The 25128-nt window shown below is 44.9% G+C and overlaps 1 protein-coding gene across 3 annotated transcripts in view; it reads left to right on the forward strand.

Annotated features, from left to right (window-relative positions):
- MRAS (muscle RAS oncogene homolog) overlaps window positions 1-23485 on the forward strand; it is a 39106-nt gene extending 15621 nt beyond the window's left edge. For 2 of the 3 annotated variants that reach the window (XM_032693696.1, XM_032693695.1), the window contains exons 3-7: window positions 5895-6108; window positions 14766-14919; window positions 18093-18192; window positions 19521-19600; window positions 22533-23485. In XM_032693696.1, the coding sequence (XP_032549587.1) occupies window positions 5916-6108; window positions 14766-14919; window positions 18093-18192; window positions 19521-19600; window positions 22533-22632 (627 nt within the window). In that variant the 5' untranslated portion in view covers window positions 5895-5915 and the 3' untranslated portion in view covers window positions 22633-23485. The remainder of the gene's footprint in view (window positions 1-5894; window positions 6109-14765; window positions 14920-18092; window positions 18193-19520; window positions 19601-22532) is intronic. The other variant, XM_032693697.1, reaches the window with a different exon arrangement.
- The last annotated feature ends 1643 nt before the right edge of the window (window positions 23486-25128 follow it).

Raw genomic sequence — 25128 nt, forward strand, 5'->3', positions numbered from 1 at the left:
TGGGAAAGCTGCTACTCGGTGCTGCAGCAAGTGCTCCTTCTTACATGGCTTAGGGATTTGCAGTGGAGGGAGATGGGGGGCCGCCTACCACCTAAGCAATTTCCAGTGACGTGGCTTTTATTATTATTATTTGTTCAGGCTATAATTCTGTGTTTCCTGAAATAACCACCAAGTATTCATCAGGCAGCTACTGCCTTTAGCTGCCTTTTGTGTGAATCTCAAGTGCTTCATTACTCCCCCGGTGTGTTTGCTTTCTCTTACAGTAAATCTGAGCAGCATCTGTGTGATGGGGGAGGTGATGCAATTTTAGGTTGAAAAGGAGAAAAGGTCTGGCTGGCACAGGATGCCAGTGAGGAGCTTAGGGAACACAGCCCTTGGGATACAGCATCTTTTTGCCCAGAGGAGAATTCATGAGGCCACTTCCAGGACCCACAGCTACATCCCCCAAATTCAAAACCCAATTGATTGCAGCTCTTTATTGCTGGGTAGAGGATTTTATTTTTAAGCAACAGTTGGTTTATGGCTTTTTTTCCCCATCGTTTTTAGTAGCAGTCCGATAGTGCTTTGATCACTGCTCCAAAAGGAAATGCCTGTAATTTCCTGTGCAGGTCTTACCAGGTGCTGGGCTCCATCAGATCTCCTGGAAGCTGATGGGAGTTGAGAGTACTCTCACCTGTCAGGTTCCTTCTTATTAGAAAACCTCAGAAAGCTGAAATTTCACGTTTTCAATTAAGTTGAAAAACTTAATGCCACAACTACAAAGGGCGTCAGACTCTGGCTCCCCACATGACAGATCTCTTCCATGCAGACTTCCCACTGAAGACTGGCACAGAGTCCAACTTTTGCTCAGTGTGTCCTTTTTAAGGCATGGACCAGGAAGGAAATCTGACAGACTGGAGGAAACCTGGCTAAGAGTTAATAATCTTTATTTAATAATAATTGTCCGTGGTTGTTCATACACCTACAAGTCCTTTGGATCTTGAAGGCTTGGGACACGGTCAATGCCTACTTGAGGGAGAAATTCCTGAAGTTCATTCAGTCCTGATCAGCATGACTCAAGGGAGGCAGCTGCCTTCTGAAAGGGCATGTCCTGTGTTTCAAGGATTCTCAGTAGCTCCCAGCCCAAGGGATTGCCTACAACACATTGGGCTGAACTATTTTGGTACCTGGCGAGCGTCTCTGGGTGTGTCATGGTGGTTGTGTGGCTCTAGCCAGCAGTCTGCAAGAGGAACAGAGAGGGAAGTGTTCAGATCATGCAGAGTTTCAGCCCTGGAGGCATTGCATGGAGCTGCTAATGCTTACAAAGTGCCTGGGTAAAAGGGTGTAATCGAGTGAGCTGTGGCTAGAGGAAGAGTTATTAATTGCAACCGTAGGTGGCTGATAGTCTTCCTCAGCCTCAGGTGAGGTTGGTGTCCTCAGGTATGCAGAGCTCTGGCAGGGCATGTGTGAAGAGCCATGAACCAAAGCAAGCTGATGATAGGAAGATTCCCTTGGCCATGGGCTGATGGAACTGGTCAGCATACATACTTACATATTATTATGTGCTAAATCTCAGCCTATTGCTGAAGTGTTCGTGGGCTCCCTGAAGTTGTCTGCTTTGGAGAGCTGCAGCAGAGGAGGAGGGAGCTGGTAGTTCCCACACAGACCCTGCTGTAGCTTTTTCTGGAGGTTTCATAACAGAATTAAGCAATTTGTGTTGCATGTTGCCATGGAGACCGTAAATCACTGTCGTGCTGGGCTTCTCAGTCAGGGAGCCAGCGTCTTTAATTGCACTAACCTCCCCTGCAAATCCAGGGCTTGGTTCTGAGCTTGTTGACCTTCTCTAATGGCTTTGCCCTGAGAGCTCTTCCTCCAGGACAGCACAGCTGGAACCAGGGAGAGGGGTGCCAACACAGAGAATATCAACTATCTGGGGTCCATTTTATTATTGTCATATGTGGCCACAACTCTGCTCCAATGAACAGAAATTGCAGTGATTTACAGAAGCTGAGATCTGACCCACTTGCATTCAGGGGAAGTTTTGCAAGGAGAATAGGGATTAGATATACTGTATATATTTTGTGGGTACCTATTTGGGCTTGGTGGTCCAGTCACAAACTAAGCTGAATTTGGGGTTTTTATGTTACTTGGCTGCTCCAAGGGGATAGCTCAGCCCTTCCACTCCATCCCCATGCCCAGACAGGTAAATGGGTTTTTATGCAGTTTATTCTGTCTCCATAAAAATATCATTTTTGCTGAGGAGGCTCAGCCTCAGTGATACTCTTGGATCAGTGTTTCTCTTTTTTCCTTGCCATCTACCCCAGAAGTAGCCACATTTCTGACTGTCTCAGCATTACTGGCTTGTGCTGTCAGGACACTGATCTTGCCAGTGAGTATGAAGATGGTTGTATAAATCAGCCTCCTTCCAGTGACTTACCCAGAGCCCTGATGGCATTGTCAGCGTAGGGTATGGATCCTTCTCTTGGCTCCTTCAAAATAAACAACTATATAAATTGTATGATTATCATCAGAGCTTATTAGCATATTACCACATGCTGCTTTGTATTCAGACAATAGATAAAAACATTTGTGTTTTGTTTTTCCCAGTCAGATCTACAGCAAACACGATTATTCTTGCTCCCATCTGAGGAGGACTGTGTCAGTACTCTTGCCAAAAACAGATGAAAATCAGCCCAAGTCTTGTGCAGTTGCCTGTAGTGACATAACCAGCTCTGCGCACCTTTGGGAGTGCTTAGTGTTTTCCAGGAGGTGATACATGTTGTTTTAAAGGTTTAATTCACTGGCTGGTTAAGATGATAATCTTGTCAAGGCACGAGTTGTCTTCTTGCCTTGCTTATCAGGGCAGGTGGAGGGGTAGAGGGACTGAAGTACTTGGCTTTCAGAGGGTTTTCGTTATGTACTTGCATGATGGGAGCATGGGACTTGCTATCTCCGTAGAAAGAGGAGGGTTTCCACAACCGGTAGAAACAATCCTGCAGAAACATCTAGACTTGCTACCTTTTGACACTCAATGGAAGTTTTTGTCTATTCCTGCTAGCATCACCTGAAATACAGGGGGTTGTGCTCAACAAATCAGACTGCGCTTCTTGACTTCTTTGTTTAATTTTTTTTTTTTTTAGTTCGGTTCCTGCTGTTCTCCCCAGGCTACATAATACTCAGTCTGGTAGCTGAGGCACACAGTATGACCAAACTTCTGGAAATGATGGGAAGCAAATGCCCTGATTCAACCGATAAGTGTGTGGGGCAGAGACAAAGTTTGTACAATGGGCTAAACATTATTCTAGGACTTTAGGGAGCATTTCATGCAAGATAAGCTTAAGGCTTCTTAGGAGCGATTTAAAGGGGCTGGTACAAAATGTCAATGAAAATGTAATGCTTGTCTGCCGAGCAACAGCATGTGGTTTTGTCATGAGGTCAAAAATCGTGTACAAACGGAGTATGTTTTTTACATCCCCAGACTGTCCCCACCATGTCAGTAACAATCAGTCTTTCATACTGCCTGGGCAGAGGAGGATGGGGTGAAACCTTGGCCATGGGCAAAGCAAAGAATTGTCGTCAAATGTGTTGGAAGGGGGGACAGAGTTTTAGCCAGGGTCTGTGTCTCAAAGAGCCTGTGAGAATCATCTGACCCAAGCAGGATTATGCAGAAATAAAAGTTGGTCCTCCAACAAAAATGAGACAGTTGAAATTCATAGGTTTTTCTGCAGCCAAGCCTGCTATGTACTGATGTGTGGTCTTGTAAATATGAGAAAGTTTCTTATTCAAAAATAGGAGTAAGAAACTTTTCTTTGGAATTGTAGTGACGAACTGCAGTAAGACTGAAACCTCAGCTGGTGCTTGGCCTCCTTCTCCCCATCCAGCAGCTGTTGCTCCAAAGGTAGTTTAGAAACAAGCAGACTTGATCATGCTTCTTCTTGCTCTGAAAATGTTGGCTCGTCTCAGCTTGGACAAGAGGCCTTTGCAGTTCTCAGGCTCAGCAATCTCATCCTCTGTTTCCTCCTTATGGGCTTTTCTTTTTGGAGGAGAAACTAAGCCCTCTCTCAAGGTATGGGGTTTTCAGTGTACAGAAAGAACATGGGACCCCCAAGCTTGCCAGCTCAAAAGTGCCTTTTATGGTTCAATATTTTGGATTAAACTCAAATAATGATTTTGGAGAAAGGGACTAGAGAAACCAGAAACTAAACTTGGATTAGGGGATTATGTTCTTGTCTGTTTGAAAAGTAGTCCAAGTTGGCTTTGGGGCCTCTTCAGAAGTGAAGAGTCAAAGTGTTTTGTTTGGAAAATAGAGCAAATGAAAGAATTTTGGGAAGAATGGGGGGCCAGTTTATACTATAGGCTGAAAAAAATCACATTAGTCAGCATTCAATTTGCACTGTGTGTGTGGCAGTCTCAGCTTCTGTACAACACCTGGCACAGCTGTGGCACTGAGCACACCAGCCTTGCTTGGTGGTTTCTGAGAATGGAAATGTTGAAGTTGTCTTCCGAATGAACAAGAAAACTCTAGAGTTAGTGGGAAGGCCTCCAAAAGCTTGTGTGGGGTGGTAGGGATATAGATTGGGAGCCAACAGTATGGAGGTTCCCTCTGAGCATTCCTCATCCCCCCTCAGTGCTGACCCCAACCAGCACCTGCAGCCCAAAGGGCACCAGCAAAACCAGAATGGATGGGAGCAGGTGGCTGCAGAAATTGTCACCACAGCTGCTCCTGCTCTGAATAGCTTTTTTCGGGAAAACCAGTACCAAGGAAATCAGCTGCCTTCTCTTGAGCCTTATCATTACAATGGATTTTTTTATTATTATTATTATTACTATTTTCTTTTTAACTATGTGAAAGACCTCTCAGAAAATGCAGTGGTCATTCAGATCTGGGAGATGGCCACCCATTTCCTTTGTGATTTGAGTGATCACTGCTTCCCACGGGTGGGTGGAGGTCACTGCCCTCCACAGCATGTGTACAGAACCTCCTGCCTGGCTTCTACTTAAATGAGCAGTCACTGCTGCTGAGTGTTGGAAAGGGCTGTTCAGCAATGGCTGCCTCTTCTCTTTTCTCCACACACATGTGCCACTGCCCAGTTACAGCCAGTGAATTTTTTTCTTCTTTCTTTTGAGTCAGTTCTGAGGTGAGGGGAGCGGTGTGACCATGCAGCAGGGAGGCTGCTTTCCTGCCTGTTTCACAGCCACAGACACCAGCTTTCCTGCCATGGCAGGGTGGAGGGTTGGGTTTTTTTAAAAAAAAAAGGGCAAACCAAAAACCACCTATCATTCCTGGCCTGCTGCCTTCTCATTTTTATTTCTCAAACTTGAAAATGAGGGGGAAGAAAATAGCTAAGTGCATTTTTGTCTGCTGGTGGAGCCAGGATGGGACCTTTAACTCTGGTTTCATCCATCACTGCCAGTTCTGCCTGCAGATCTGGCCCCAGGATGTAACACACCATCTAATGTTTCCTGTACCTTGGGTTAAGCAGTGAAGAATAGCACAGCTCTGTCTTACCAACGAGATTTGGTCACTGGCAATGGGAAACTATCTGGAGATTGACAGCTGCAGTCAGCCAGGGTGATTTTTGTCATGGTCGTGTGGATCCAGCCCCTATAGGAAAGGTATTCAGTAGGTTTGCAGTCATAAGTTTTGCATGTGCATTTGGTGGCAATTAGCAATCCTTGTAGACAAGTCAGGAGTAAACAAGCCACAGCAGTGGAGTTGTCTGCACTTCTAAGTGCTGGGTTTGAGTTGGGGTAGAGCTCTTGGGAAGGGTCAGTGCAGCAGCTCCTGTCTAAAACGATTTTGGATGTAAGGGCTGCCTTCATTCTCACTTCTTAGGCAGCAGGTAAAAGCTGTCTTATGCATATTGCCCTGTTTTCATTGCTGACGAGTGATTGGAGATGATCTCTTTCTCCAGCAGGTTTAGCACACTGGAAGCATGGCTACAAGTGCTGTTCCCAGCGAAAACCTCCCCACATACAAGCTGGTGGTTGTTGGAGATGGTGGTGTGGGGAAGAGTGCTCTCACCATTCAGTTTTTCCAGAAGATTTTCGTGCCGGATTACGACCCAACTATTGAAGACTCCTACCTGAAGCACACAGAAATAGATGGGCAGTGGGCAATTCTTGATGGTAAGCAAGCTACTCTTGTACTTTTCATTCTAGCTGAGCATAAGTGCAAATAGACCTCCCACAGCATGTTGTGTCCTTGTGTCCCTCCTGCTCTGCTGTGGGCTGGCAAATTTGAGCACAGGCTGGCCTGTGAGCTGTGGTGCATGGTCTGCAGCTGGTCTTCAGCAAAGCTTCTGCTTCCAGTTGCGTTGTTTCCAGTTCTGCACAGAAATGTTTCTTGCAGGACTGTAAAAACGTACAGATAATCATTGACATTTAGAGCAGGCTTCTACAAAGAGTGAATTATAACACTGTCAGGTGGCTATTGCTACTGATACTTCATTGTGGTTGAGCTCATCCCCTGGGAAATAACAGTGAGTGGGTAACTGAGTGAGAGTTATAACCAGAAAGAACATTTAATCAAAACTATTGTCCACTGACAGTGAAGAATTGTTACACCTCTTAACTCTCATCATTCAGGTGTGATGTTTTCATATCTAATTACCTGTTTCATTTAAATACTGGTAGGGAACCAGCCTAGAGATCTGTTGTAAGCAAGAGTTTTCAGTTCTTTGAAGAAAAACTGCCTTTTTGTTTGTTTTTTCTAACAAAACAAACAGCAATGAAACACAAAACACAAAGAAACAAACTGGAACAAAAAAACCTGCCACGCTCTTAAAAAAACCAAAACCAAAGTTTCTTGATTAGCAGATGTGGAGAAAGCCCTATATTACCTAAAGCTGCAACTTTTTTGTTTGTGCTGCATGAGTCAGACTAAACACAGCTATAAGGGGAATTTGTCTGTTAAATGTTGTAAATTTTGTTTTGCTTTATGCAAGAATTAGGTAGTACATAAAAGCAAGCAAATATTTTGTGCCTTAATTATGAAAGTGCATGGATGTGGCCATTAACATAACTGAACCAAATTTAGCCTCACTTGTGCCAAGTTCCTACCTCCACCCTCTTGTCAAGAAGGTGCTCAAGATCTTAGGTGTCTCTGCATATGTGTCGTTGCTGTGTGGGAACAGAAAGCTGGGAGATTGTCATGAGTATTGGAATGTGGATGCCGGTGGGATTTGCTGTGAAGACTGTTGGCTTGGTCTGGAAACTTGAGATCCTAGTCACACTTTTAAGGATTTATCAGATACAAGTGAGTATAAATGGCTGCAAAGTCCTTACAAGAACAGCCTTTACTCAGTATTAAAAACCAAAATCAATAAACAACCAAAAAACGTAATTTTGCCAACACTTGTTCATTTGAATATGTTAATAGTTGATGTGAGGGAGTATTTGTGAAATTGGTGCTGAAATGTGTCTGTCATTGTCATCTGCATCAGCGATACCTGCTCCCAATTAACCATCACATAATGTACCGGTGCACCTTTATTTTTAAAATGCTAGTGCTGTACAAAAGAAAAATCCAATCCTTCTGTAAATTAAATCCATTGTTTTTAGTCCAGAATCCAGCCCTCTAAAATGAGGAATCTTTACCTCTGCTGGTATGCCCCGTGTTCTGGTATAACAGTACCAGCTGCTGTACACATTGGCATTGGCTGAAACAGTCTTGGCTTTGTAAATTATTTAAAAGTAGAAAAGGCATCTTTCACTGAATATTTGGAATTTTTGTTTAAATAAAAAAAAAACCCCAAAACACAAATCTGACCTGGGTGGGAGTGGAGAAAGAAATTGTTTTTCAACAAGGAGAAACTTACCCTTTCTTTTAATGAAAAAGCCTTTCTTTTACTCAAATGGAGTTCAGTGGCTGTACTCAGCCTGAACTGAATTCAGCCATGGCCTTGAGTGGCATGCTGGGAATCCCTGACTTTCAGAGTTAGCGTGCCCACAGATGCCTCGTAGCCAGAGAAGAGAAACTGCAGCTTCTCCTTCTCTTTCCTACCACTTGAGATTCTGAACAATCAAAATTTGGTAAGAAGGCAATATTCTCACTTTGAAAAGCATATGAGCCTTTACTCTCAGCTCAGTAGGCACAGGGCATAAAGACTGACTATCACACGTCTCCTGCCACAGCTCTCTGTCATAAGATTTGGATCTAGGCTATTCTCAGAGGGCACCATCTACTGGGACAGCTGCTCTTGTTGTGGTTACATGAATCACTCATGGTATAAAATTAGGGACAAACATGATAGGAAGGGTAAAGATGCATCATGGTGAATTCTAGACTTTCCAGTTGTCCTTTATGACCAAATCCTTTACAAGCTGATGTTTCATGCAGTGCTTGGTAGGGAGAAGCAGCTGCCCACCCCCAAAATAGGTTTAGAATATGAGACTACCAAATGAGGATATAACATGAGGGGATGCGTAAGTTTCTAAGTTTTCAAATGAAAAGAGTTATTATTAAAAAAAGGCAAAATACATTGACATCCAACAACTTTAAAAAAAATTAAAAAAAAAAAAAGGAAAACAGCCACCCTTTTCCAGGCTGTTGCCTGAGCAGTTCTGTACAAAGCAACTTGAGCATTTTGTAACTGTACCAGCATTATGTTGTAAAAAACCCTTCTGCTAGCCAGCTTGCATAAAGCATTTGGCTTCCCTCCACGAAGACCTCCACCCACATTTATTCAATAGCAGTAACTGGCAGTGTGATGAAATGTTTGACTAGCATTTCTTTCCTTTGCTGAAATTTCTCACTGAAAGTAGGCTGAAATGAAATAGGCTTTTATTTCAGATTTTAGATCTTGGAGCCAAACCTACATTCAAACTCCTATTTTACATGTTTGCTTTCTGGTTTGGGAATGTCTCTGTACCTATTTTTCTCACCAAAGAAGAGTCTGTGATAGTTCCCTGCCTCCCAGATGATTGTGGGACCTGTGCTTGTTGTAGTCAGGTCCAGCACTATGTGAAAACACTTTTTTGTTGACCTTATGCCAGCTTTAGAAGACCGTCAATGCAGTAGTTGGAGGACAAGTGCTGTAGAGTGGAAGAGGGCACTTAACCCAAATCAGAGATGCACAGGCAATTGGTGACTCGCCCGTTTTTTGCTTGCTGCCACTCTAACAAACTTTAAGAGCAGCCTCCATTTTTCTCAGCATATGTTATCTCTCTCTATTTATTCCCTGCTGGTCACACTGATATCACTGATGTGCTCAGTGAAATGCATCCGCACGCAGGTGTGTACAGACACATCAGGTCAGAATTAAGTGGGGGCCAGGGCTAATCTGCTTTGCTTAGCTTTTGCTCCAGTTGAGTTGTGATGATTAATTTTGTACGTTCCTTTCTGTGCGCAGGCTAACTTAGCAAGTAGCAGAGGATTCCTTGTGGTGTGGCTGCAAACTGCCAGTCTGGAATTATTAATCTGGGAGTGAAGCCAAAAGTGGAATACCTTAATATGGAAAAAAATACCCAATGGTTCAAAATTCCTTTTGGCTCATAAACCACACAGAGGGAGATGAAGAGAAGACCACAAGTACATGGTTTGGGCATGTTGGTGAATTGAGCTGAACTCTTGGCTGTCAGTAGGGCTGTGCCAATTGATACCAGCAAAGCAAGGAATTGTGCCTGTGTCTTGGGTGAAAGGAGGCTGTGGTCTCCCTCCTCTTCCCTTTCCTTCCTCTGGTATGATTTAGATGAAACTTTCACTGCCTAGAAGTTGTCTTCCTACTCCTGAGCTTCAGTTTTCCCTTCTATATCTCCTCTTCCCAAGACCCCCTCTAAATCCCTGAGTACCCTTGTGTTGGGCTAGACCTGCACAGCCCTGGTCTGCACCCCTGTGCAGTCACACCAAGCTCTGTTCCTTCCCCCAAGCTCTCTCTCTGTCCTTCCCACCTGTGTATCCTATGCATCCCTTTTTGTCGAGGAGTTTTGCTGCTAATCATCCCTGGGCAGGCTGCTGCTTGTCTGCTTTTCTCCTCAGGAAACTTGGGAATAAGTCAACCAGGAGGCCAGAGGGAGATCAAAGGTCACTTCAGGCTTTCAGGCAGAAGGCTTGGTTTGTGGCTCACTCTCTTTTGTTTTTATTTAAACTTTCAGTAGCATCATTGAGAGCCTTAAAATTCAAATTAAATTTGTACTTTCATTCTTTTATTCGTGTGTACAGTATTTCCCCTCCCTTAATTGCTAGGATTTTGCAACCTTGAAAGAGGGGTTTTTGTCTTGGGTTATGAGGAGTTTTTCCTGCCAGGAAAATTTTGATGTTGCAACATGGAAAACACAAGGCTTTGAATATTTGCCCTTTGTTAGAGAAAGAGCTCCTTTAAAGGCTTGCATCTTTATTCTGTTTATTGATGTGCAAGTCTTTCTTCTAAAGGCCCCCTCTTCTTTTTCCTTAAAAAAAGGACAAGGACTCAAGTACTTGGGTTTTCCATGTTATAACATCTGTGTATTTAGTTAAGGCACAGAAGAAGAGCTCATAAAAGCCTGAGTGTTTCCCCATCACGGGTTTTCTGCTGAGGAAAGCTGTCATGCCAGAGGCGGTGTGGCTGTATCTGAGAAGGAGCAGAAGCATCAGTGACAAAGTGAAGAATCTGCCTTGCCTTGTGCACAACAAGGGCCCCTTATACCTCTTCAGGGTGTCTGGGGGTGTCCGAATACAGAATATGAGCTGAGTGACCCCAGTACTCTGCACAGTGCCCAGAATACCAACTCCTCAGCTGAAGCCATTGGCTGATGGGGATGCCCTCTTGCTGCTGATGGAAGGAAGACAGAGACTGTGGAGGTGGCTTTCTTCAGCCTGAGACTCTTTAGTTTGACTTGTCAAGTCAAGTTTTCCCTTGAGCTTAGGTTCAAAGCTGCAGGGCAGTGAAACCCAAAGGCTGAAGGACAGAAAATGGGTTAATCTGCCTGTCTCTTCATCTTTGTCCCCCTAGATGCCATGGGCAGTGAAGAAACTCTCTTGAGGTGACCTACACACCCAGCTGCCTAGCAATGTAAAGATAAAGACGTAGGAGGAGATTTTGCCGAGGTATGAAAAGAGTGAGGAACTCACCTGCACAACTACATCTGAGCTCCCTGAAGGCTGGGAAGGCTGTAATTGAATCTGAACTGAATCCAGCCTCGGCTCCAGAAAAAGCAATGCCATGAGTTCATAGTATGTCTCTGCCCTTGGTTTAGATTTACATTCCTTTGTCTCTGGACAGGCACTCGGAGCACTGTCGGTTGCAGAGACATTGGCACGTAATATACCTTGAAGCACCAAGAGCTTCTATTTTGGACAAATTTGTGTGTATTCCTGGGCTCCTGTACCTGCTCAGAAGAGCTCTCTAGGCAGCTGCACTCTTGTATAACCCATCAGGATTCACAGGAAAAGGGTGTGTAGAGCTCTAAGGGGGCAGGAATCAATTAGCAAGGAGTTCATCACAGCGGTTGGGGGTCACATCCACTGGAAAGAGGAAAAGGCCATCTCTTTGCTAAGCAGCCTCTTTCCTGCAACACAGAAGACCTCCCTGCTGGGCTCTCACAATGTAATTGCTCTTAGTTTAGTCTCCAGCTGGCTTCATGATAGCTGTAAATGGCTTTGCCCTCTTTGGATATCTGTTCCTACATCAGACATAGTCCTTGGTTTCTCTCTCCTTCATCTTTACCCAAGTGCTTTCATTAATTCTCCTCCTTGCTCCTTCTTTGGTCAAGTTTGTGGGAATTTTACCAAGTTTTCTGTTGGAAGTCCCTGACCATGTGCTGTGCAGCCTACAAATCTGATTTCAGTTCTTGGAAGAATGATGTAGGAGAAACCTACTGTGTTTTGCTTCAGCCTTGTTTCTATACTACCAGTGAGGCAACTGCTGGTTTAAAGTGTACCAACTCACAGTTCTCTAGTCATGGTTATTTCTGTGTCTTCTGGCATCCCGTCTGCAGAAAAGGGAAGTTTAAATGAAGGTGAATGCTGGCTAACATGCTAAACCTCCTCACCCCTTAGGGAAGCCAGTCACCTTCCCAGTTCTACCTTCCCAAGTTTTCTCCTTGCACTTTCTAATTTCTGTAGGTAGGCGTCTTCTTGAAGCTTTTGTGCCACAAGATTACACCACAAGCAAAGCTGCTTACATCGGGCCCTTTTTCAGTGCTGTTGTGGTCCTGTCATGCTTACAAAGGATCCAGATTGCGCTCTCCTCTGTTGTTTACTGGAGGGTTGTCTTTATGAAGAGCACATTTAAAGTTAAAACAAGGGCCCTCTCTGGCCATCCACAAGATGCTTAACTTTGCATGAATAACCTGTCTGAGATTACCCTTAACCTTCTCTGCTGTGTGTCTTTTACTTGCACTTTCAAATTGCCATTTTAAATGCTACCTGGACTTGCTCACCTTTCTATCAAAGCTGCAAGTGAATTCCCTTTAAATAGCAGCTGCTGCCACAGCAGCTCTGCCTGTGTTTAGTGTGATGCCATGGCCAAGATCCAGGTGTTGTAGGAGCAACTGAGCTGAGCCCCATGCAGTCCCTTGGGTATCCCCACAGCCCCCACCAGGGCTTGCCCCCTCTCTAAAGGGATGCAGCGCTTTGGAGGGACAGCAGCTGTGGATGGGTTGATGGGTGCAAGAGCAGAGCTGGATGCTCCTCGTGCGTTTCATGGAAGATTTGCAAATGTGCCAGAGCAAGGGGAATCCTCTAAGCAAATTAACATGCGGGATACAGCACATCCATCTCCACCTTCCTGCCCACAGTTTGTGCTCGGACACCTGCCCTGTCTCAGGGGGAGGAAGGGCAGGAAGGGCCAGCTCCTAGAGAGAAGCTATCGCACTCCACCACAAATTGGGTATGTGTATTGGAGAGGGGAAAGGAGTGGGTTTGTGTGTGTGGTGGTTGTCAGCTCTCAGCCCTGCCCTGACATCGCATTTAGCTGGTGCAGGAGTCAGATGAGGGCAGCCCAGCCTCTCCATACAGGTTGGGCAAGTAGGATTAATTTCCGCTTCCATCCTAGCTACACAGTCCTGGCCTTACTCCATGGTAGCAATTCTGCCCAGGGCATAGAAATTCACCGGCACATGCAATCTCTTTGGGTTGCTTTTCTCTTTTGTTTTTCTTTTTTCTTTCGTACAGTTGTTAAGAATAACCTGGATACCTTTGAGCTGAGACACTTGTTTCCTAGACTGAGGGGAGAAGCAGGATAAAAGGCTATGAAGAGACACAGGTGACTTTTCAGCAAGCTTAGCAAACAAGCCTAAGTCTCAGGGTCTCTGCAAGGGCCTAGAAGCTCTTTTTACCTTAAAGGCTCATGGAAACAGACATTCAAGACCATTTAGGGCAGGCAAACAAATGAGGCTGAAGGCTTACCATCACCTTCCTTAGATCTCCCAGTCTACCAGTACAGCTGCCTTTCCTCCAGACATGCAGTGAGGGGGTGTGGGCTGGCTCGTGGGGTGCAGTGTGACATGCAGCATGTCTGTCTGTGGCCCCCTGTGCTGGTTCAGCAAAGTGGTCTTTACTGTGGCCCCATCTGGAAATCTGGGGTAAGCCTGAGTACTTACCCCTACAGGGAACATCTTGCTGAGACTGTGTGCCTGTTCAGACTAGAAAAACCTGTATCAAGCCCTGCTGCTCTGTCAGCAGTATGCTCCTGCCACAGTCTCCATCCACTGGTGCCCTGGGCTTTCCCCACCACCTGTGTGCAGCAGATGCTTATGCTGTGGCTGTACAGCAGAGGCAAAACAGTTTTCTCACCCAGCCCAGTGTATTGGAATGTGAAAATGTTCCCAGTCACTATGAAGGTCCCACATTTGCCTCTGGGATGCAACGATGCATTAGGAATATTAGTTCTGAGGAGCTGATGCACTTTGAGCTCACACCATGTCTGACTGGCATAGCCTAAACTCCTTTTGTACCCTCCTCCTCCAGCAAAATCCTGGCCATGTACAGGAATTAACACTGAGGTGTGTATCAGTATTTGGTGTTTGCCCAGGAGGCTGGTGTAGCTTGCTCTACATGATGTAGCTGATGGGACCCCCTGCAAGACAGCGGTGGAGAACCAGTGAGTTATGGTTCCATTGGAGGAGGTTAATCTAGTGGGGAACAACATCTGGATTGCTGTCACAACTGAGGTGTTTTAGGGGATTTAAGCATAGATTTATTCACAGAAGCATGATCACTGTATAGGATATGCAAGGCACTTAGAGCTTTTCCACCTGTTTTAGTTAGCTCCTTAGCTCCTCAGCACACCACTTGGGACTAACTGTTTAAGGGGAATTCCCCAGAGCTGTGCCGTCTTGCTCTGAGAGCTCATAATTGTGTAGAAATAACATCCAGGTGTTGAGAAAAGGAAAGTGCTTGTAGCTATTACTGTGGGTTGTCTCCCAGCTCTACTTCACTGTGCAGTTTGTAAGTTGTCCCTGATATTTAAACAGGCTTTTAATAATCTTCCAGTATAGCATTTTTCTATGCTGGGAGAGGGAAAAGTTTGAGGGCTGTGAAATACCTTGAGCCATATCTTGCCAGAGGAGCAAATCCCCAAATTCAGTGGTCAGCATTTGGTACAAGAAAAGGAAAGTGAAATCCACATGGTCATCTTCCCCTGCATCCACTTCCAGCTTAGGCACACAGGAATGAGTGGGGTCTGGGACTGTTTTTTGTTTCGTAACTAGAAACCACTTTGTCTGTTCAGCTTGATTTCATCAAATCTTACAGCCTGTGAGAGGACTGCAAGCGTAGCAGAGGCAGAAAGGCCATAGGACGCATAGTGGTGACAGCAGCTACTGTTCCTCATGGTAACTAAAAACCCCTGTCTCTTCTGTCCTAGTCCTGGACACTGCGGGCCAGGAGGAGTTCAGTGCAATGCGGGAGCAGTACATGAGGACTGGAGATGGTTTCCTCATAGTCTACTCGGTGACAGACAAGGCGAGCTTCGAGCACGTGGACCGGTTCCACCAGCTGATCCTCCGAGTCAAGGACAGGTGGGTGCCATAGAATCACTGCCTGACCTGCCAGGCTCCCGTCCTGCAGACCATGCTGTGGGGGTGCTTGCACATCTCGCCCCAACTTTTGCCCTCCAGATCTCCTGAGAGAAATCCTTATGTGGGAGTTTGTGGGCCTAAATGTGAAGATACTATAAGCATGTAGTGCTATCAACGTGGAAAGGTTCAGTGGTGGTATGATGGTGTGAAAATGGGTCTGGGAGAAAGAAAGTTCTGCCAGAATGGTCTGGCAGAACAGACACCTTTGAAGCTTGGCTCTGAAGAGGGAGGAAGGATGCTCTGTGCACAGTACAGACACTTTGGAAACACCAGCAGGGAGTCAGCAAACATTCAGCCCTAATTGTTTTGTGTGGCCTGACAGCATCCTCCTTTTCCCTGGCTTCATCTTCTGCCAAACAAACCGTAGAAGGTCTTGCATAATTTGGTAGTGTGAACAAGTGTCTTGAAGGGGAAAAAACTCATGCTTCTCATGCTGGAAGGAACTGTATTTCTTACAAGGCTTGTAGTGCAGTTAATGCATCGTGCTCTGCAGCAACCATTTTCACAGAATAAAACATCTCCGTGTGACTGGGGAGAAAGCCAGAGAGGTCATCTGCTCCCCTCCCATGTGCATGGGAGAGGGTACCACTGAGTTTAATCGTGGTAAGTAAATGTGTCCTGGCAGAGCAAGGGGAAGCTGCCGGTTTATCTCCAAGATAACTCCCTCTTCCCACCCCAGTCCAAGAGGTGATAGATCAATCCTCATTGGGTGGGGTGTGAATTAAGCTGCCCCATATGTCTGCAGCTTTGAAACACTTAGTTTTTCCGTTCATAATGGCTTTTAATTATGGAAGTCATCAAGAAAAGTCACCAGAGGGTTCAGGCCTCATTGCTGGCTTCCTTTCACAGCTCTGAATAACTTCCCCACAGGAAGGGTGGACTCGTATCATGTGAGGTTCACAGCTGACAGCTCTTCCAGTAAAGCATCCAAAGCATAGCCCACAAGAGTGAAAAGTAAAGGAAAAAACACCCTTTGATTTCATCTAAATGAAGAAAAATGTCAGTCTCTCAGTCAGCCTCTCGCATCACAGCAGTATTTTCTTCACTGCCGGCTTACCTTTACTTGGGGCAAAGTAAATCTGTTTCTGAAAGCTGAAGAAGATGGGACAGAACTTCCTGTAACATGCCCCAATCTGATGCTGGCTTTATCTAAATTAACTTTGTGAAAATAAGATGTGGTATTCATTGTTTTGCTCTGCTCTGGACTGAAACTTTTAGCCTCCATAGGCCGTGCAAACGCCGCAGCGGTGTGTGAGAGGCAGGAAGTGAAACAGGCTGGTGAGGTTGTTTGAGTTTCCCTGCTCAGCGCCGCTGAAGCACAGAGCGTGAGGAGCTTATTAATGCTTCATCCAAAACCTGAGCTGGGTCAGAAAATTGCAGCAATGGGAGCAGCATGAGTTAAAAAACTGTCCTGCCAAACCCACAGGTACCTGGGAGCAGAGAGACACCCCAGTTTTCAAGCTAGCAGGCAGTTTTGGCAACTTAAAATCCAAAAGAATTGCAGGCTGCTGTGTTAGCAGAGCTGTTCAAAGCCTGCCTCCCCTTTCTTTCCACAACTTTCATTATAGTAAAATTTCCGACTATAGCAGCTTTGTCCAACTAGCAATTGTACAGCTTACAATAGGGAACAAAGTCCCCATAGAGTTTTATGCCTGATGTAAACAAGAAAAATGAGATACTGTCCATACGTAATCCCTTTCTAATCAATGTGCTGCAAGCCAAAAAGGAATCAAATAATCCAGACAAGCAAGTGTTTTGCTCCAGAATGATCAGAGTAAAGATTTGTTAGTGCTCAGGTATTAACATTAAATCACAGTCACATTATCAGAATGAATAACTCTAAGACTCAGTTAAAATGCAGAGTGCAGTACTGTATTTTTCCAGCCAGAGCAATGAGGCAACATGCCAGAGGGAAGTTGGAGCCCTTATCATCTCGATGAAAAATGACCCAGAAATGCTGTTTGAAAATCCAGAGTTACTCAGGGAAGTGTTTTATGCAGAAATGAGTGTGGCCAGCTGCTCCTTACCCCAATAAAATCGGCTCTGTTACAGCAAAGAACACCAGGATCATTTAAGAGGGTTTAAAGTTAAATATAAAACAATACTGCAGTAACTGTCGGTGATCAGGAGGGACCTCCTCCCTCCCAGCAGTGGCTAAAAGGCCCTCCCCTACAGTTCCTTGCTCTGTGTCATGAAGCTGGAGGAGAGAGAGGCACTGCCAGCACCTCCCATGGCATGAGCTGTCTTTATTCTGTTTATCACTGGAGCTGTGGAGATTTCTGCAAGGGGGGAGCCTTGCACAGGACATAGTATGGATAGATGGATCTCTTCTCAGGTGGTGGCTGCAGACAGTCACTTACATGTCTGGTAAAGTTAGAGAAATACTCAGTATTAGTGAGAGGTTTTGGTATTCTTTTCTGGAATTAGAAACAGGAGATGGTAGGTAATAGCTTTGGAAACTTAGCAATTCTCTTTGGTTCCCTCCAGCCTCCTTCGACCTACCACTGCCAGTCTTTCAGTTTGCCTTGGGGTAACAGCTGATGGGCATCTTTTTGCTCCCAGTCATTTTCTCCCCCATTTGATGCTACTCTAAGCACCACCTTCCAGAGTCCATCTTTTCTTCCCCCACAGTGGATGACCAGGACTCCAGTTCTTCCATCATCTCTCAATATCTTGCAATGATGAGCAGCTGCCAAGATATGCAGTTACTGAGATGCCTTAAATGTTACAAAAGAGTCCTGGTCTCCTGTCCAAGATCTGTCTCTATGTCTCAGTTAATTTCCTGGCTAATTCTATAGATCTTTTTTCACCTAGTTGGATCTTCATGCTTAGCTATTATCAGGGATGCAAAAACGGTGACAGTAAGTTCCCGAAGTCCCTAGAAATAACAATGAATGTGTTCATGCATGAAACTTGTTAAGTAAATTTTTACAATATGAACATATGTATAGCAGAGTCTGGGGTTTTTTCGTTGTTTCTTTACGCGTGTGTGGTGTGTCTGTAGCTGAAAATACTAGATGATGTCAGCATCAGAAAGTGAAACTTATGCTCAGCATTTTTTATTGTAGCCTGCTAATAATTGGGTGATGGGTTTGATTTTTTTTTTTTTCCAGAGAGTCCTTTCCAATGATTTTGGTGGCAAACAAAGTTGATCTAATGCATTTACGGAAAATTACAAGAGAACAGGGAAGAGAAATGGCAACAAAACATAATGTAAGTTTGTGGGATTATTTAATGGGTTATTGTAAGTCCTATTACAGACATTCAGAATTGAAATCTGTGCTCATTTGGAGCTGAATTAAAGCTTACAATTAAACATTTGCAATTGCATTTTCGACTACTACAAAGTAGCAGCTATGCAGTTTCCTTTCAGTAGGGCCAGTTCATCATTGAAACAAGAAACTCTGCTGTGCAGTAGGCTGTAGCAAAGCTGTGGCCATCACAAAGCCACATGTACAAGGTGTCTGCAAGCAGTGAAGAACATGAAATGTTCAGAATGAGGGAAGAAAGTGCACTCTCCTGGAGTGAAAAGGCAGTCGGGCATTGTGAGATATACCCAGGTGTCTGTAGGAAGTGAGCTTGTTAAAGATAATGAAGTTACAGGGTTGTTAAGCCTGTATAAATCTGGCCTGATATCTTAGCTCTGCATTATTCATGCTGTTAGTTTAGCCTGAGAAATTGGTCTTAGATGGGTGCAGATCACATGCTGCTCCACTAATCACCTCTAAATGCCAGCAGCCCTGAATACCCAGAGGGAGACAACAACTCCCTTAGGAGGAACAGAATGGAAAAGTTAAAGGCAAACAAGCCTGAGACCTCTTGGCAGCTTGCTGTGCCTAAACGGCAAGCTGTGTGCTGCTTCTGAACAAGCCACGATGGCAGTTTGGCAGGGCAGGTTCACTCCTTCCCCTCCCCAAGGAAGCTGGCTTCTGTAGGAGCCAGGACTCCTAAAGTGAAGCACAGCATGTTGCATCCATCTGTAGATGCACACTTTGGAAAAGACTAGGCATGAAAATACCTTATCAGAGGCAGTTTTATAAATCTGCCAGTGTGCTGGACAAGCACTCTAGGAGGCCCCATCTGGCTGTCAGACTTTGAAGGGGAAGATCATTTTACACTGGAGGGGAATTGTAGTCATGAAATATTCATGCAGTAGTCCTAATAAAATGTGGCAAGCAAGAATTTTTGGCAAGTGCTGGTCTTTCAACAACCTTTGGCTATTTTCATGTCTGCAAGTACAGCTAAGGGGGAGAGAACATCTGACGACATGAAGTCTCCGATTATTGTTCCCCAAACCCAGAGCTCTGATAGCAGCTGGTTTGCCTGGTGCTCACTCCGGACCTTTTGTAAGCGCTCCCTGACCTTGCTGCAAGGGTGAAGGTGTTGATAGTGGTGTCATGGCAACATTGTGTTTACCTGTATTTCCCTGGTCTCTTAGGGACCCAATTTCTTCAGCCTTTAGGCCTTTCATTTTGAAACTGGTTTGCTTCCAACATGTAGGCTGTTACTAATCTCTTTCATGACACTCTCCTCTCCTCCAGATTCCCTATATAGAAACTAGTGCCAAGGACCCACCTCTGAACGTTGACAAGGCCTTCCATGATCTCGTGAGGGTTATAAGGTAAGCTGCAAACTCTTCACTTGGTTACTGCTCATGGATGGGATGTGCAAGAGTCCTGGCTCAGAGAGCTAATGGGGAGCAGCAGCTAGGTTTGCTTGCAGTGGGAGATTTCTGGGGTTTATTAACTTTCTTGTCCTGTATCTGCATAGGTATGTTACAAGTACTTAGTTACCCTTGCAGGACATCAGTGCCAGGCACATGAGGAACTAGCTGTGGCCATAATGAAAATATATTATTCAATGAACAGTGCAAAGCCTACTCTAATGATGAGCTGTAAAGGGACGGTGTTGAAAGCTCTGGACCAGTAATTTGGGTTTTCATACTTTTGTCCTCTGAGGGTCTCATATTGCCAGAGGTTAAAAAGGACTTGCAAAAAAATCTACAAAATTCTAATGTTGTAGGTGACTTCTAACATTTTCTGCTCACTAAATGGAAAAAATTAAGCCGCTTTGTATAAGAAACAGCATGACCTAATGGCTAAGCCACAGGTTTCCTCCTCAGACTGCAGAGGTTTGTTCCCAGTTTTGTCATGAGCTGCCTTTGCTCGTTTTGGCAAACGCCCGCTCTCCGGGCGAACCCCTGCTCTGGCTGCCAGCAGGGAGGGGCTGCCTTCCAAAATCCTGGCTCCCCTGCAGGAAAAGAGCTGCATGCACATCTCAGCATCTCTCTTGACTGATAACCTCAATTCTCTTTGAGAAGATTTGTTTTTCTGGCACCAGTTGTCTGGCAGATTTTCTGGACCTTCATTTTTCATGTTTTGGGAGGGTGCTGAGCTGAAATCATGCTCCTCCCCGCCGTGCCTCGCTCGGCAGTTAAACCACAAGGCATTTATTCACAGCATATCTGTACTTGTGAATATCCTAGCACAGCCTCAAGTCAGCCTCCATCAAAAGCAGATGGTACTGCCCACTCTTCCCACATGTCTCAAAAGCAGGGGGCAGAAAGTCTTTGGAGAACTGAGTTGGAAATGTCCCAAGCTCTTTCCCAACTGTTCTGTAGCTCAGCATTAGCTGGCTAGATATTACTTTTGCGTTGCAGCAAACTCTTACCACCATCTATTCTGCTCTGCAGGAAAGAAAAACATAGCCAAAATAAGATGAGAAGGCTCTGTTTGCTTTCTTTCCCTAACACAACTCCAGGCAGGCTGAAAGGAGAATTGTAATGAGGCATCACTAAATTTAAACTCTGAAAATGTACTCCATAACCTCAAAAATAGGTGGTATACCTCAGTTTCCTGAGTAGCCACTGTGAAAGTCATTGCCAACCAGGTAAAACCCCCCGTGACATCAAGGGCACCAGAGATGTTCACAAGAGCTGAAACTCGGGTTAAATCAGGAAGCAGGGAGATGTTGTGTGATCTGGCTGGTCACTGGCCGCTAAGCAGCTTCACTTGGTCTTTGGACATCATAGGATAGCATCACCCATCAAGTATTGCTTTTCTGGTTTTTAAGTCAGCTTTTCCAAATAAAATGTAAATTTCAGTACCCTGATAACTGTGTCATTCCTGGAGTGCTTTGCAAATGAAAGGCCTCCTCAGAGTCCCTCTGAGTTCTCAGGGTGAGGATGCTCATTCAAGGCTGGCACTGTTTGTGCTCTTTGTATTTGGCTTGATTTATTTAGCTTCATGCAAGAAACTGTTGTCTGGAAGTAATCCAGAAAGGAGTGGGGTGATTGAGTCCACCCAATAGATCTTTTCAATTTCCTGGTGCCCCTTTTATGCAGTGCATGCACAGAGACTGTCACAGCAGAAACCTTGAGTGGGCACAGTATGTGGTTTTTTGGATCTCTGAAACAGATCCAGAACAGTCTGAACAGCTTGTGGTCGCTTAGTGTTAATCCACATTCACTTTAAAGAATTTTTTTAATTTCATCTTTCTAGTTTTGAGCTTTAAGGTTTTAGGTTTTTCATGCCTCCATCCTTCATATTCACTGAAAAAAAAAATCTTATTAGCCAAAGCTGACTTTTTCAGATGGTTGCAAGAATCTGGAAGCTGCAGCTGTAAGAAAATCACCAGCTAAAGCCATAGTGATTTGTGCCCCAGCTATGTGTCATCCTGGTCTGGATAACTTGGTATGAACACTAGGTTTAATGCCTGCCATATTACATCACAGTCAGGCTGGGTTTGAACTATTCAGACTCTCAGGTTTGAATCTACAGAAGCTGCTAGTGTTTGTACGTTTTATCTTGCAACAAAATCTAAGTCTACAGGCTGCCTATCAGGTGTTTGAGCCACAAACAATTCTGTTGAATTTGCACCACTGGGCTGGCTGAGTGGCTGCTGCAATCAGATACAGTTACAAACAGGCATTTAGGCAATGCTGTGCCGTAGTGCAGGAAGGCTCTCAGCTGCATGTTTGTGGTGACTGTGAATTCAGACCGCCAGGACATCTTTCTGGGCTCAGCTCATTCTCTGTGCTGAGGTGCTCTTCCCAGCTTCAAGGGGAGACCAGAGACCCATTGGCAGCAAACTCTTTTTTTTTTTTCTGTGTTATTTTTAGCCCCTCTCCATAACCAAGTCCTCAGCAGTACATCTGGCCAAGGGCAATGCCAGCTGAAAGAACATCTTTCCAAAAAATGTTCTTTCTCTGTATCTCTCTCATATCTCTCATGTTAACTACTGAGCATTGCATGGCTTAGAGCATCCGTATTTCTCATAGCAAGGGAAGAGGCAGCAGTTCTCCCAGGGCAATTGGAGGCATATTGCCCTGGCAAGACATACATCCCTGCTATTAGCCTTAATTTTTGCTTACGGCTCTTTCTTCTTTCCTTAAGGATGCAGGCGGTTGTCAGCTGTGTGGCAAGAAAAGCCATGCAGTGGTGGAAGGGTATATGGAGATATATACACAAATATCCTTGTGCACACCAAGGTGCTGTTTTGCAGGCTACCCTTACGTCTCACCTGCTTATTTTCCTCTCTGTCTCCCAAAACAGGCAACAGATCCCAGAGAAAAGCCAGAAGAAGAAGAAAAAGACCAAATGGCGAGGGGATAGAGCCACGGGCTCCCACAAACTCCAGTGTGTGATTTTGTGACGGGACACCCTGTGAGTGCCTTGGACACCTCCCTCCTCCCCCCTTGACCCACCGCCAGCCCAGGCGAGGAGCAGCAGTGTGGTGCCAGCGCGGCCCCATCACCCCCTCGGGGTCCCTACGGCAGCTCAGACTTGGAGGAGGCGGCTCGGAGGGTCCGGACATCCCCCCGAGGGGGCTGCACCTCAGGGCCAGTGTGGGAGCCGCACGAATGGGAGGCGGAAGGGATCAGCAGGACCTCGACTGTCGAACATCCCCAGCGCCTTCCAGGGGCCTCCATGATGTTTATTAAAAAAAAAAAAAAAAAAAAAAAGGAAGAAGAAAAAAAAAAGAAAAAAAAAGTGTTGGTTTTATCTGCAAAACATTTCTCCTTGTGACCCATTTCTGAACAGCCATGAATAGCCCCCCTGTTTGGTACAGTCATCTGTGTATGTGTGGGGGAAGGGAAAGGGCTTTTCTTTCTCTAATTTTTTTTTGTCCTCTTCTTCTTTCTCGTTTTTTGCTCAGTGAGTGTTGGGTTGCAAAGAAACAATGGCCAGGGTTAGATTTTTTGCACTGAACTCTCTCTTGGGCGGCAGTGCCAAAACACAACTTCATATGAAAGTGCATAGATTTGGAGGAAGAAAATTAATTCCAGCTGCTCTGGGTGCTCCAGACATTGTGTCAGACTCTGGAGGGCTGCCAGCTCACAGACCATAAACTCCAGCTTAGGAAAGGAGGTTTGGACTCGGATTATATTTTTTTTTCTTACCCTTTGTCAAGAGGTTTTGTTTCTGTTTTGTAACTTGGGCCATGTCAAACTTAAGGTGTTTTGTTAACCTGGAAGTATTTAAATTAAAGTAATTTACAAATGGAAGGGTATGTCATCTTTAAGATGGGGGGGGGGAGAGGAAGGGAGAGAGGAAGTAAAACCTGAACTGAATTTGTTATCTGGGTGTTGAATTTCTCCCTCATAAATGCATGTAAACTGGTGCGATCTAAATCCCTGTTTATTATTCCTTAACCTTTCCCTGCAAAGCCACTCTTGGGTAGATGAATTGTTTTGCTTTTCCCAGGCTCATCTGACACACACAGGAAAAAAAATCTGCTTATGGGCTTTGTCTCAATGTTTCTTCTTTTCCCTCCTTCTCTGAGAGCTGGTGACTTGAAAAGAAGAGGTGTTTTGAAAATGATTCAAGCGGGATGCGTCTCTTCTTAAGCTTACTATATCTAAAATGTCTCCTGAAAACAGCAAAGGCTAAGTGTGCCTTATGAAAAGGCAAGGCAAAAAACCTGCAGCCATTCAAACTGCCATCTGTGGCACCAGAAATGTGGCTGTGCACATCCTGGAGGGGCTACGTGTTCTTTCACACCTTTCCTGGCACTAAGAATGGCGGTGTCAAATTTGTCTTTAATTTAATGGAATGTCATCTGCTGGATTGAAGCCATCAGCTGCATTCACATGGGCACCAGGCCTCTTTAAAAGTAGCAACTTGCTTTTCATCAGCTTGAATCCTATTCAAATACACTTTGTGGGCATGACTTAAAATATTGGCAGAGTATGAATGCCTGAGATTTATGTGTCTGAGCACAGGAAATCCTGGTATTGGATATTGAAGATCCATTCAAGATGGTGGATCATCACAAACTTGTCTATTTGCCACCAGATTTCATTTCTTGACCCTTTGCCTGGCCAGTTTTTAAAATCCGAGTTGGCATTTTTCAGGTGAATGAGGCTAATGGACACTTTTCCTAATTTGTCCAGTCTTGATCACAGCCAGAAGATGGCAAATGCCTGCGGCTGGCTCAGCAAGCTGCTTACTGTAATGCTGGCTCCGCTGCCTCTGTCTCAGTTTGTGCGATGACGGACGCTGCGGGTGGATTAAGGAGAGAGATATTGGAAAGATGTGTCTCTCATGGACTTCTGTGTTGGATGTAGACCATACACTTAGTAAAGCTGCAGCATGCTGTGTCAGTCGAGATGTGGCTCCCAACCATCACAGCGCTTCTCCCAGTGTTGGCTGAACTATGGCGACCAAAACCACCTGGTTCAAATTCTAGTCCTTGAGACTTGCCACTGTCTTCTGGAGAAAGATCTGTCTGTAGGCATCTCATTTTGTTCTGCCGTGAAAACCTCTAGTAAATCAGGAGGAGTCTGATCTTTGCAACCAACGCATTTTGCTGTAACCCCTCTAACAACTTTCCTGTCAGAATCCCTGTCTAGCCTGACTGCTGGCTTAATAGTTTTAATTATACACAACGAATGCTATGGAATCCCACACGCAAGAAGACGGTGGCATTTTCAGGGAGCCCTTTTAATACTGCCCTAGAGCCCTTCCACTTAAAAATAACTTGATTTCTGCTGAAACCCCTCATCCTTATTATTTTTATCTAAACCCTTGGGAATACTTGTCTGAAAAGAGCATGTGTGTCTCTTGAGTCACATCTGCTGCGTACTCAGCCCTGCATGTGAGAAATTATCTTTTTCTGAAGCTTCTTAGTTGTTTCTTCATTTTCTTT

The sequence above is a fragment of the Chiroxiphia lanceolata genome, chromosome 7 (genome assembly GCF_009829145.1).
Source record: "Chiroxiphia lanceolata isolate bChiLan1 chromosome 7, bChiLan1.pri, whole genome shotgun sequence".
Taxonomy (NCBI): domain Eukaryota; kingdom Metazoa; phylum Chordata; class Aves; order Passeriformes; family Pipridae; genus Chiroxiphia; species Chiroxiphia lanceolata.